Source organism: Podarcis bocagei (assembly GCF_964188305.1).
Source record: "Podarcis bocagei genome assembly, chromosome: 10".
Lineage (NCBI taxonomy): Eukaryota > Metazoa > Chordata > Lepidosauria > Squamata > Lacertidae > Podarcis > Podarcis bocagei.
The window spans coordinates 14648925-14662829 of NC_138135.1; the positions used below are offsets into that span (position 1 = coordinate 14648925).

At 48.1% G+C, this 13905-nt stretch overlaps 1 protein-coding gene across 1 annotated transcript; it reads right to left on the minus strand.

The window, feature by feature from the left end:
• Positions 1-234: 234 nt before the first annotated feature.
• LOC308595787 (sulfotransferase 6B1-like) lies at positions 235-13459 on the minus strand. The gene is made up of 6 exons (XM_081210503.1): positions 13195-13459; positions 10058-10242; positions 8078-8204; positions 5094-5188; positions 3328-3511; positions 235-1047 (listed from the first exon to the last, which is right to left on the minus strand). Exons 1-6 carry the CDS (start codon positions 13337-13339, stop codon positions 929-931), a joined length of 855 nt encoding a protein of 284 aa, XP_081066629.1. The 5' UTR covers positions 13340-13459; the 3' UTR covers positions 235-928.
• Between the last annotated feature and the right edge of the window lie 446 nt (positions 13460-13905).

Here is a 13905-nt window from a genome sequence, read left to right on the forward strand (position 1 = left end):
ATAAACTGGAGTCTTACATTTCTGCGTGTTACATTTCTTTTTTGTATATAATTTTTATTAAATTTTCTGTTTTACAGTTTAAAATACTCATTTAAACATCCTTAAAATATCAGTGACTTCGCTTCTTCTCTTTCCGTGGTTCATTTTGCATATCATAAATCCTTGCATATTTTACAAAAACTAAACCATTAGGAATTCCATTATTGCATCCATCAAAACTTATTTACACTGCTGAATTTATCTTAATGCTGCCAATGTTTTCAAGTGTACACAATTCCGTCCCCCCCCCCATATATTCAATAAACGTTTTCCAATCTTCTCATTAGCAAAACATGTCTGTCTAGTTCTGCAAACTTGACATTATGGGAAAGTGCCATTTCCCTCCCTTCAATTTGTCAATGCTTGCCAGTGCCGAACAATTTCTCTCTGTGCTGTGACTTCATTTTAGCCTCTTAAATGGCTGGTTTCCTGCTTGACAGACTCGTTTGCAGTAGGTCTCTTTTATGATTGGGTGGAAATTTGATCCCTGGTATCCCAGGTCAGAGTCCAGAACTCTAACCACTACACTGCCACTGCCAATACACAAGAAGGCAATATTAGCAGGTGATATCAAAGCCAAACATTTGCAGTGTTGTAAAAGCAGAAGGAACAGGAACCCCAGTGACCAAGTGGGGACAGACTATTTGGAGGGAGGAGGAGAAAACAGAAAATGGGAGTAAGTGAAATGGAGTGGAGAGGAGAGGCTTCACATTATGGACAGATAAATTGCAACATTTTCTCACCGTTCCCACATTTACGCTTTCCGTTTTCCTCTTCAGAAGAGACATCATCCTGAAATCTGGAGAATACAAGCCTTTTTAAATATATACAGATCTCCCCAACAAACGTTTCCGTACAGTCGCCAGCTGGTGGCTGGTTGCCATCACAATCAGAACTCATAGACAAGATGTTTTGCCACTTCGCTAAATTTCATTTTCTTGTTAAATGTCTCTTCAAACATCCGGTTCTGTTTGGGAGTGAAATGGTTTTTCCAGTCGCCGACGGCACCTGGAGAATGAGCGATGGGGAAAAATTAAACTGCGCTCTGTCGCAGAGTCTGACTGCTCACTAAACCCTGTTGCCTCTTCGGCTTCCAATGCCTCGTCCTTCTCCCAGTCTTCTCCCTTCTGACCACTCATAGTCATCCCACCACCGACCCCCTGGTTCTGAGCCTTTTTCCCTTGGGGGTTCCCCGGCTGGTTCCTCTCACCATTCCTCTCTCTCTTTCCAACCAATCCCTGTACAGATTGGATTGCTGCAGCTGCGTCCTGCCTTGCCTATCCTACATTGAGCAGTGGGTTGAGCTAGGTGTCTTCCCAACTCTAAACATTTACAGTGGTACCCCACAAGACGAATGCCTCGCAAGACGGAAAACCCGCAAGACGAAAGGGTTTTCTGTTTTGGAGGCGCTTCGCAAGACGAATTTCCCTATGGGCTTGCATCGCAAGACGAAAGCCCATAGGGAAATGCTGGCGGTCGGGAGCAAAGACTTTCGCCCACAGCCGGCCTTCAGAAGAGGACCTCTTCTGAAGGCCGGCGGGGGGCAAAAGTCTTTGCTCCCCCCCCGCCTGCCTTCCCCCCGCCTGCCCCGGGCGATCTTAAAATGCTGGCGGGCGGGAGCGAAGCGTTCGCTCCCGACCCCCAGCATTTTAAAATCTCCCCGGGACAGCAGAGAAGTCGGGAGCATTTTAAAATCTCCCCGTGTCCCAAGGAGATTTTAAAATGCTGGGGGTCGGGAGCGTTCGCTGCCGACCCCCAGCATTTTAAAATCTCCCCCTGTCCCAGGGAGATTTTAAAATGCTGGGGGTCGGCAGCGAACGCTTCGCTGCCGACCCCCAGCATTTTAAAACGCTGTTCCGAAGCGGGGGGCGGGAACAGCTGCCCCAGCCGCCCCACTTCGGAACGCTGTTCCGAAGTGGGGAGGGGGGGCGGGAACATCTGCCCCAGCCGCCCCACTTCGGAACGCTGTTCCGAAGCGGGGGGGGGGCGGGAACAGCTGCCCCAGCCGCCCCACTTCGGAACGCTGTTCCGAAGCGGGGAGGGGGGGCGGGAACAGCTGCCCCAGCCGCCCCGCTTCGGAACGCTGTTCCGAAGCGGGGCTGGGGGCGGGAACACCTTCTGAAGGCGGGCAGGGGGCGAAAGTCTTTGTCCCCCCTGCCTGCCTTCCCAGGGGCTTTTAAATCGCCCCGGACAGCGGAGAAGTCCTCCGCTGTCCGGGGCGATTTTAAAATGCCGCCCGCCAGCATTTTAAGATCGCCTGGACAGCGGAGAAGTCCTCCGCTGTCCCGGGGTTTTTTAAAATGCTGGGGGTGGGAAGAAAAGCCCTTGTCCCCCCCCCCCAGCCTTCAGAAGAGGTCCGGGGACAGACTGTCCCCGGACCTGGTCTGAAGGCGGTTTCCCTAGGAACGCATTAATTGATTTTCAATGCATTCCTATGGGAAACCGTGCATCGCAAGACGAAAAACTCGCAAGACGAAGAGACTTGCGGAACGAATTAATTTCGTCTTGCGAGGCACCACTGTATTTATTTTTTGCTCCCTGGTGCATTGTGCTCAGTGCTGACTACCTTCCACAGCCCCAAAGGCTCTTGCCATCCCAGCCATGTTGCTGGAGCAAACTTCACCCTGGGACTGAACTTGGGACGTCCTACGTTAAAGGCTTCGCCTCTACCCGTTCCAGCCGAGGTTTTCTTCGGGCTGCCACCCTGTCAACCCTTTCACCTGTTCACGATGTACCCAGCGTATTGCCTTGTTTTCTTCGCTGTGTCTGGCCTCTGTTTGGTTTCAGATAAACCCGGACACTTTGTCCTGCAATACTGGCTGGGTGGATTATACGAGTGTTGGCAAGCGGGAGAGAAGCAGCGAAATTAAGATAAGATAAGGGAGATAAGGGAGATAAAGGAGGAGGGCTGGAGTCCTCATTCACCTGGAAAATGCAGCCTCTGGGAGTAAACAGGATTCTATCTATAGCATCCCACCAGTTGGTTATTCTAGTGCTCCATAGGGCACGGCAAAAGGAAAATTGCTTGGAAACATGGCTATCTATGAGAAACGTGCACCAAATGGCTGGTTTCCATGCAGACATACATACATACATACATACATTTATCTATCTATCTATCTATCTATCTATCTATCTATTTATTTATTTATTTATTTATTTATTTATTAAAACTGCAAACGAGCACAGCAGCAATGAAGTGGCCTGAACTTCAGGCTGGAGAAACGAGAGAGTGGGAGAAGCAGAAATGGACCAGTTTTTGCTCAGCCCTCCTCTGCCTCCCCTTACCTTTTCGGAATACCAGCTTCCGGTTGGACGTGAGCGTGCAGACCGTGTGGTTCAGATCGTTCTCCTTCTCCGTGTTGGTTTTCATCTCGCTGAACGAGGATTTCCTGCAGATCTCGTGGATCCTGCTCTCGCTGGTGTTGAGTGCCAGGAAGGCACTGACTTTCTTCACAACCTTTGGGAGGTCCTGGGAGACGCAAACAGCAGAGGATGGGGTGAGCTGCTGCAGGCACCTGCTCCGTTGAAGTGAATGGGGAGCACACAAAACCGTAGCCTTTTTGTGCTTTTCGGCAAAGACTGGGCAGGGCTATGGGTGGGTTTGTGAGGGGCTTTTGAAGTAGGCACAATTTTGCACCTGAATCATGGAAGAACCCGAGGAAGTAATCTGGATTTTGCTAGAATACAATTCCCATCATCCCTGTGCCTTGGCCAAGCTGACTGGGGAATAAAGGGAGCTGGGAGTCCAATAATACTGAGAGGACCACAGATTTCCCACTTCGGTTCTACAGAATTACCAGGAAGGAAGCACTGATGAACTCAGCCAATTCTTGGTTGTCATGCCTAAATAAAGATGAGCAGAACAGAAGCTTCCCACCCATCTTCCTGGTACTCAGTCGCCCAAGCTCCGCTGGCAGCATTAACACAGGTGCTACCTTGCAAGTGGCGCTGTGGGTTAAACCACAGAGCCTAGGACTTGCCGATCAGAAGGTCAGCAGTTTGAATCACCACGACGGGGTGAGCTCCCTTTGCTCGGTCCCTGCTCCTGCCCACCTAGCAGTTCGAAAGCACATCAAAGTGCAAGTAGATAAACAGGTACCGCTCCGGCGGGAAGGTAAACGGTGTTTCCGTGCGCTGCTCTGGTTCGCCAGAAGCGGCTTAGTCATGCTGGCCACGTGACCTGGAAGCTGTACGCCGGCTCCCTCGGCCAATAAAGCGAGATGAGCGCTGCAACCCCAGAGTCGGTCATGACTGGACTTAATGGTCAGGGGTCCCTTTACCTTTATTTACCTTGCAAGGACATATGAGTGGGGGAACAACTTAACATTCGACATTTATTCCCTCTCAGGATGCCATGTGGGCATTTAATAAAGGAAACCTGGGTTCAAATTCTTACTCGGCCACAAAACTCACTGGGTAACCTTTGGGGCTAACATACCTCGCAAGGTTGTTGTTCAGGTCAAAGTAACAAAAAGGTAAAGGAAAGGACCCCTGGACAGTTAAGTCCAGTCAAAGGTGACTATGGGGTGGACCCTCATCTCGCTTTCAGGCCGAGGGAGCCTGCGCTTGTCCACAGACAGCTTTCCGGGTCATGTGGCCAGCATGACTAAACCGCTTCTGGCACAACGGGACACTGTGACGGAGGCCAGGGCGCACGGAAACACTGTTTACCTTCCCGCCGGAGCGGTACCTATTTATCTACTTGCACTTTGACGTGCTTTCGAACTGCTAGGTTGGCAGGAGCAGGGACTGAGCAACGGGAGCTCACCCCGTCATGGGGATTCGAACCGCCAACCTTCTGTTCAGCAAGACCAAGAGGCTCAGTGGTTTAGACTACAGTGCCACCTGCTCCCAAATTCAGGTCAAAATAGAGGGAGGATCACATATGCTACTCTGATCTTTTTGGGAGGAAAGGTGGGATAAATGTCTTTTAACTGTTTGCTACCTGAGCATCATCAATTTAACTTTCACAGGAATTTAGGAGTTTGCTTAGTGTAGATTTGCCTTGCTTTTCTCTTCCTACTTGGGAAAAAGGCAGATTTTTGTTTTACCTGTTTCATGTCTTCGTAGAACAAGAACAGAGTGTTTTTGTCATCGGTGTGTTTCTCCCAGCTTAAGACGTGATCAAACCAGGATCCGCAGACAACTAGGAAGGGAGAGCAAAAACGAGATTATTATTGGAGGCATTTGCTGGACCAGCATTCAAATCTCCCACTCAGCCTAACCTACCTCACAGGGCTGTCGTGAACATAAAATGGGGGAGGAGAGGAAAACGGAGGAAAGGTTGAGTGTAAATGTAATAAAATAAATACATAAATTTCCATGAACTCTGCACAGCCAGAAGGATAGAGTGAAATTCTCATACAAGAGGAAGATAGGCCCTACTAAAGATTATGTATAGCCACAGTCAAATTTTGGCTTCTTTCAGGCCTCCACCCATTCGGTACCCAGTCAGAGAGGTTGCTGGCATCTGTTTGTCTCGAGAGACAATGGAGTGAACCTCTGAGGGTGAAGTCAAATTGCTGCGTTGTCAGTGTGTATGGAGGTCTTGGGATACCCAGACGAGAAGACTCCCCTCTTGACCTGTGATTCAAAGGAAAGCAGAGCAAGACGTTTGGCACCAGCTTGGCTGCAGAAGTTGATGGAAGGAGGCGTAGAAGGCGCCATCCAACCTTCTTAGGGACTCTGCTTAGCCTTTTCTTCTCCCGAAGATATTCCACAAGGCAGTGGATGTTTGGGGTCAGGATTTCCTTCAGCTAGATGAGTTCTCTTCCCAGGTTGATGAGCCCCATCTGCCCTTGACTTCCCTCTACGGCACATTCAGAAACTGCCTTCTTGACAGTTGGGTTCGCTACTGGTCTCGCCCACTCAATCCATTGGAGAGGAGAGACAGATAAAAAGTCTTGTCCTATAGTCTAGGACAAGAGTGGGGAACATGTCGCCTTCCAGATGTTGTTGGACTATAATGTTGTTGGACTAATATTGTTGTCTCCAACCACAATTCAAAGTGTTGGTGCTGACCTTTAAAGCCCTAAACGGCCTCGGCCCAGTATACCTGAAGGAGCGTCTCCACCCCCATTGTTCTGCCCGGACACTGAGGTCCAGCGCCGAGGGCCTTCTGACAGCTCCCTCACTGTGAGAAGTGAGGTTACAGGGAACCAAGCAGAGGGCCTTCTTGGTAGTGGCACCCACCCTGTGGAACGCCCTCCCATCAGATGTCAAAGAGAACAACAACTACCAGACTTTTAGAAGACATTCCCTGTTTAGGGAACCTTTTAATGTTTAACAGACCACTGTATTTTAATACTTTGTTGGAAGCCGCCCAGGGTGGCTGGGGAGACCCAGCCAGATGGGCGAGGTATAAATAATAAATTATTATTAATTATTATTATTATTATTATTATTATTATTATTATTATTATTATTATTACCATTATCCATACTGTCTGGGCCAGATTGAAATCATAGCACAGCAACATCTAGAGGCCCAAAGATTCCCCTGCCCTTTACACTTTCTCTGTTGCTGTGAACAGTTACCAGTCCTTCAGGCAAGAGTATGGAACCTTCAGCCTTCCAGATGCAATTGGACTACAACTCCCATCATCCCTTACCATTGGCTGGTGCTGATGTGAACTGGAGTTCAGCAGCATCTATAATAGTAATATTCTGGGCAGGGGTGCTATTGTTTCTGTTTGTACTTACGGCATGTATTTTTGTGTTTTTATATTGCAAACCACCCTGTGATCTTTGGGTGAAGGGCAGCATAGGAATTTAATAAATAAAAATAAACATTCCCCAACTCTGCCTTAAATGGACCGGTTGTCTTATCCAGCTAAGTCCATTTATTGCATTTAAGTCAAATCAAGTCCACGATGGTACAAAAAGGAAGAAAGGAAGGCCTCTCAAGTCACACTTCAAATTACTATTTTGATCCTTATCCTACAAATCACAGCGTCAATTTGCGTTCCTTTGTTAATGACCCCAATTCAATTTGTTGCTCGGTTGATCTTTGGATCTCCAGCTTTGTGGGAGCTTTTTGTTCTTTTTCTTTTTACAGCCATGCAGTAAAATGATGTGACCAATGTTTTGATAACAGGAACCAGGGCATCATGCCCTTGACCTCAGCCGAGGGTTAATGCAGCTGCAATCAGAGTGTCTGCCTTGTGGTCTTCAGAACTTGGATCTGACATTCCAAAATAACCAACCTAAGGTAGGGGGATGGAAATGAGAGCTGGACCATAAAGAAGGCCGATAGCTGAAGAACTGATGCTTTTGAATTATGGTGCTGGTGGAGACTCTTGAGAGTCCCATGGACTGCAAGAAGATCAAACCTATCCATTCTGAAGGAAATCAGCCCTGAGTGCTCACTGGAAGGACAGATCCTGAAGCTGAGGCTCCAATACTTTGGTCACCTCATGAGAAGAGAAGACTCCCTGGAAAAGACCCTGATGCTGGGAAAGATGGAGGGCACAAGGAGAAGGGGACAACAGAGGACAAGATGGTTGGACAGTGTTCTTGAAGCTACTAACATGAGTTTGACCAAACTGCGGGAGGCAGTGGAAGACAGGAGTGCCTGGCGTGCTCTGGTCCATGGGGTCACAAAGAGTAGGACACGACTAAACAACAAAAGGTAGGAGGTTTCTACATATACAAGTCCAAAAACCCTCTAAGGACTTGGAGCTTCTGGGGAGCAAGCAGGAAACCGAAGCCAATAATCCAGCTGATGATCTCTTGGGAAAACAGGAGCATAAGGAACCCCTACTGGATCAGGCCAATGGCCCACCTGGTCTAGCATCCTGTTCTCACCTTGGCCAACCAGATGCCTGTGGGAAACCAGTTAGCAGGATCTGAGCACTCACTCCTCCAGAGGTTTCCAACAACCGGTCTTCAGAAGCGTTTAACTTCCTCTCTCATTTGCAGCAATACAGCCAGCCACCAAGGAGGGGAAATTCGTATTATTTTCACTTGGGGGTTGTCACTATGCACTAGAGTTTGCAAGGTGAGAGAGAGGAAAGGTGCGATTCAGTCTTCTTACCGTCTCCTCTTAAGAACATCTCCAGGAAAACAGGCCAGGAATCAATGGTGGGGAGGTTTGGATTGTCTCTGTAATAATGATACATGGAAACCGCAATGTCTTTTGGGTTTCTGATGATGTAGATAGCCTGCAAATGAAGACAACACGTTAATAAGGCAATGACATTGAAAGGTGCTCTATTACCAATGGGAAGGCCAATGGGAAGCTGCTCAGTTAGAGTGAATGGGGCTTCGCCCCCACCACCCTCAATGCCCCACCTGCCTGCCTTCTTACAACCAGTCAGGGAGTAGATCTGCCTAACATTGACTATGGAGCCACCAATTTCTGGTCTCCCTAGCACAGGGGTAGGCAACCTAAGGCCCATGGCCCACAAACGGCCCCCGGGGGTCGTTTAACCAGCCCACGAGCAGCCCCCAAACCGAGCCGCCCGCTCGGTGAGTCCTTGCGCGCTGCGCTAAACAAGTGCACCTAAGCAAGGCGTGGGGACTCGCTTCCGTGGCGCAGCAAATCATGTCTGCGCATGCACAGATGCTGGAAATCACATTTGCGCAGTTGTAGACGCCAGAAATCGTGGGGGTGCACGCGATCCGGCGCATGGAGGGATCTCCGCTGGAGTAAACCGGCCCAGGCGAGGTAAACCTTGCAGACCCCTGCCTAGCATCCGCCATATCGGTCCCAAGGCGCACCAGCCACCAGCTAGTGCTCAATATGATCTCTACACACACACACACACCAACCTTGTGTTATTGGACTACAAGTCCCATTATCCCCAATCAATGACCATACTGGCAGGGGCTGATGGGAGTTGTAGTTCAAAATGTTTCGAGAACACCAGGTTGCCGAAGGCTATACTGACTAGCGGTGAGTTTCGGAGATTTGGAGCTGCCAGGAAATAATCTTGGGACTTCCTGCAAGGCAAAGTGTGGATTCTACTGCTGAGCTGTCTTCTGTCTTCTACTGTCTTCCCCCCAAATCACAGCAGAGATAAGTTTTATTCAATGCAGACCTGTTGAAAAGATTGATCGTAGCTAAGGGCTCATTCAGACTTGTGCCACAAGTTGTGCGTGCAGGCGCATGCTTCTCAGCGACAGGTCCAAGCATTTGGGGTTTTTCGTCCCACCAAGAAATCCTACTGTTTAGCACTGAATTGGAACAAACGTCAATCAGGTTTTTTGCGGGTTTATGTTTGTTCCGATTCAGAAGTAAACGGCAGGTTTTCCCCAGGGAAAGCAGAGTGACCTGACTCAGACCCTGGAAAGCACAGGCGTGCGCCTACAAATCAGGGCAAAAAATGAAGTATGGCTGTGGCCTTAGTCCTGATCATAGAATCATCAATTCATCAAATTGTAGAGTCCAGCGCCTCTGCTTCTCACCTCCACAGCACCCCATTGAATTCTGCCCCATTCCTTCCCAGCAAACATCTAGTCCAGCCCCCAGATCATTCATTTCAATGGGTCTACCTTGAATAAAAAAGAGACACAGGTGGCACTGTGTGTTAAACCACAGAGCCTAGCTAGGACTTGCCGATCAGAAGGTCGGCAGTTCGAATCCCCTCGAACGGGGTGAGCTCCCATTGCTCGGTCCCAGCTCCTGCCAACCTAGGAGTTCGAAAGCACAAATAGGTACCACTCCGGCGGGAAGGTAAACGGTGTTTCCGTGCGCTGCTCTGGTTCGCCAGAAGCGGCTTAGTCATGCTGGCCACATGACCCAGAAGCTGTACGCCGGCTCCCTCGGCCAATAAAGCGAGATGAGCACCCCAGAGTCCCTTGAAGAGGCGCAGACCCTGGTTGAAGGCCGAGACGCAAGGAATCTCATGCACTGCTCGGCAGAGTTTGGGGAGGCTTGTAAAAATATCATTTTGAGATCAAGATGCATAACCAGGGCTGCCTACCAGATTTCTTTAAGAGGCTCATTCGGGAACCTTTTTTAAAATTTTATCTCCTCCCCAGTACCTGAAATAATACCCCGTCCATATCTCACCTTACATTGCTTGAGTGTAAAAGCAGGCGGCAGCATGTTGCCATCCAAATGGGTTGGAATGATTCTCTTGCCTGAAAGACGGTCCAGTTGGTCCAGTCTAGAAAGATCTCCAAATTCAATCGGGGATGTTAAAGACACTCTGGGTGCATAGAGGTGCATGAGGATCTCGGCAAGCCAGTGAGTGCCTGCGGGAGAGGAGAAAAGAAAGGGGGGAAAGCATGAACAATACAGTGGTACCTCGGGTTAAGAACTTAATTCATTCCGGAGCTCCGTTCTTAACCTGAAACTGTTCTTAACCTGAAGCACCACTTTAGCTAATGGGGCCTCCCGCTGCCGCTACGCCACCGGAGCACGATTTCTGTTCTCATCCTGAAGCAAAGTTCTTAACCTGAGGTAATATTTCTGGGTTAGCGGAGTCTGTAACCTGAAGCGTCTGTAACCTGAAGCGTATGTAACCCGAGGTACCACTGTACCGGCAAAGTGTTGAATATATATGGCTTGATAAACTGGGTGATGGAGGTTATGTACACAGGAGGACCATAAACGGTCTAATTGCCAAGGATAAGAAATAATTGCCTCTAGATTGAGGCAGATTGAGGACAAGGAACCTTAGTGGGTTTATTTTGAAGATGCTCCTCTCTAAAGAGCGATGAAGCTGATGAAACCCAAAGTAAAAGGATGGGTTGTTTGACTAGCAACTTTGGATCTGGTTGATTTCATTTCTGAAGAAGAGAAGAAAAATACTGAATGCTGGAATTTGCTCCACAAGAGAAAGAAGCAAGGTTTTGCAGGCTCTTTGGTTTTTAAAGGGCTCCCTGTACGTTTACTGATAGTGGGAGCTCATCCTGTCCTAACTGGGAAGGGATATGGTTCCTAAACGCACACACACACCCCTTAGGGCAGGAGGAGAACATTCCTCAAACCGCAGTGGACGTGAGGGTGCTCCTCAAAATTACTGTACAAAAGGAACCTTGCAAGTCACTTGCAATAGCTCAGTACCAACTAGGGAGAGGTAGATCTGTCAGTTTCAGTTTCTATCCGTTTCTCATTTTCCCACTCTTTTGAGTTCAGTTCTCCACATCAATTTGCCATTTGTAAGCCTCACAGAGACTCCACAGCCGTGCCTCTGTTATCTGTGTGGCATGGTGGCTAATTTATTGTCTGGCACAGTTCTGCAGACAGTTCTGCATTTTCCCTTTGTATCCCAAGTTAAAAGTAAAGGGACCCCTGACCGTTAGGTCCAGTTGCAGACAACTCTGGGGTTGCGGGGCTCATCCCGCTTTATTGGCCAAGGGAGCTTCCGGGTCATGTGGCCAGCATGACTAAGCCGCTTCTGGCGAACCAGAGCAGCGCACGGAAACACCGTTTACTTTCCTGCTGGAGTGGTACCTATTTATCTACTTACACTTTGATGTGCTTTCGAACTGCTAGGTTGGCAGGAGCAGGGACCGAGCAACGGGAGCTCACCCTGTTGCAGGGATTCGAACCGCTGACCTTCTGATCAGCAAGCCCTAGGCTCTGTGGTTTAGACCACAGTGCCACCCGCATCCCAAACATTATCTAAATACTACTGTCTATTAGTTTCTAATATTTGCTAACGCAAGATTATCTTCTGGCAGGATATCGTAGGAAATCTCACAAGATCTCACACAAGATCTCGCTGAAATCCCACAAGCTCGGGCAGCAGAGGCAGCGCACCTTGCCTCATTAGTGAGCAGGAACCTGCCGCCCTGAGGCCTCACTACACCTCATGGTTGGTGTACTCATGCAAACCTGCTTTGCTGAATCTTTTTTTAAAGGCTGTTCCCGCACCTCCAAGACTACTTCAGGGCTAAAAGAAGAATGAACATATATACTGCCATCAATTATTCTACCTGGCCTTTAACATGGTATGCTTTTGCCCAGTGTTCCCCAAACTTGGGTCTCCAGCTGTTTTTGGACCACAATTCCCATCATCCATAGCTAGCAGGACCAGTGGTCAGGGATGGTGGGAACTGTAGTCCAAATACAACTGGAGACCCAAGTTTGGGGAACACTCTTTTAGCCCATCTTACCTAACATCCTGTTCTCACAGTGTCCAGTGAGATACTTATGGGAAGCCAATAATAATAATAATAATAATAATAATAATAATAATAATAATAGTAATAGTAATAATAATAATAGCAAATCCTGAGCGCAACAGCAATCTTTGTGCCAGCAATGCTCAGAAACTGGAAAAGCGTTGTGTCTCTGACCCAGTGGAAGTAGAGTGTTGTCATCATGGAGTCATTGATTGACTCTATGAACAAAGTTTGTTAATCACTTCCGACAATTGACAGCGAGGCCAATGACTTGCATGATTAACTCATGAGTCCTTAAAGCTGCCATTAATGTTTGAGTTGATTAATTGCACACTTACTCAGCAATTAAGTCTTCCAGCTGACTAATCCAGTCATACCAGGGGTTGGGGTGGGGGAGTAAAGTCAAGTTTTTTTCAAAAAAAACCCCAAAACCTTTCCTAGAGGATTCACAACAAATACAGATTCAATACAAAGGATATTTTGCACATTAACTACCAGTCCTACTGGTCTCGTGATCCCACCATGAGTCGTCAAAAACCAGATCTGATTGGGACATAGGGGGCTACTCTCAAAGACAGCCAGTATTCCTGTAGACAGAACTATACGGGACTATATTATAAGAACTGTAACCTTAAGAACAGGTGTAACAACCTGCATTTTTCCTCCTCCCTCCCCATCTCTTTTTCCTCTTGTGCCGTGTATTTTAAATTGTAAGCTTGAGGCGTAGGGACTATCTCGCTACTGATTTTTGAAAGCTGCACTGGGAAGGCTTTTTGGCAAAAGAGTGGCATGTAAATGCTTTAAATAAATAAACAAACAAATGAGACCACCGCAGCTCTTTCCGGTTTAGTTTTGGTATCGCTTCTCTGAGTCAAGCTTTCATGGGGGTCGGTGGCAGAAGAGCAAGCAGTTTATGGGGTACACCCTTAAGATGGATCTCAATTCCACTTTCTCTCTTCTCCGCTTCTCTCTCTCTCTCGCTCACACAGAATTTCTTATTCTAGTTAACTAAGCCTGGAATAATAAAGCGTAGATTAGGATTCTTTCCCCATTCCGAATCAAGCGAGACTTTACCAGACTTTGGGTACGAAACCAAAAGGATGTCGTCTTCTCTAGCGTCAAACGTGTCCAGGGATTTTAAGAGCTCGGGTGAAGTCCTGATGGTGAAAGTGATGCCATTGAAAGTGTGCATGAGATCGTCTTCACTGCGCGACGACATCTGGTATCTTGTGGGTGGTCTCAGTCAAACTGGATGCTTCTTCCCAAACCAGGAGAGAAGGAAACCTCTGGCCAGCCGGGTGATTATTAGCAGCGACTGAGCAAGAAAGGAGCTGGAAAAGACCCATTTATGCACTTTGTAACATCTCGAAGAGGCATTTGGGGGCTTATCTTTATGGATTACAATAAATGCAAAGGAACAGAAAGGTTATCCAGATAAACAGCAAATCCGGGAGGTGGTTCACTGAAACTTGGCTTCTGGCACAGAAATGAGCGAAAACGCAACAGTGGAAAATAACCAGGATTGTAATTGCACAAATGATTGCGGTGCACTCATTAACAAATGGGGCTCTTGGTGTGAGTGGCGTGTTGTCTCAGGAGGTTAATGAGTTCCTAATGAGCGTGTGTGTGTGTGTGTGCGCGCCCTTAATAGCACCATAGCTCTGTAGAAATGCACTGTGTTCTCTCCCGTCACAGTAAATCCTGAAGGAGGAAATGAAGTTGGAGAATTTGCGGTGCCCAGCGGCAAGCGCACTCTCCTGCAGGGTCGTAGCTCGGTGGCACAGC

What these genes read in the sequence shown, in the direction of transcription:
- LOC308595787 (XM_081210503.1), bottom strand. Translation starts at nt 13,339, where the DNA reads ATGTCGTCGCGCAGTGAAGACGATCTCATGCACACTTTCAATGGCATC. An exon ending in GATGTTCTTAAGAGGAGACG is followed by an intron (nt 5,189 to 8,077) that starts GTAAGAAGACTG and finishes CTCCCTTCCTAG; the next exon opens with TTGTCTGCGGATCCTGGTTT. An exon ending in TCTACGAAGACATGAAACAG is followed by an intron (nt 3,512 to 5,093) that starts GTAAAACAAAAA and finishes TGCGTCTCCCAG; the next exon opens with GACCTCCCAAAGGTTGTGAA.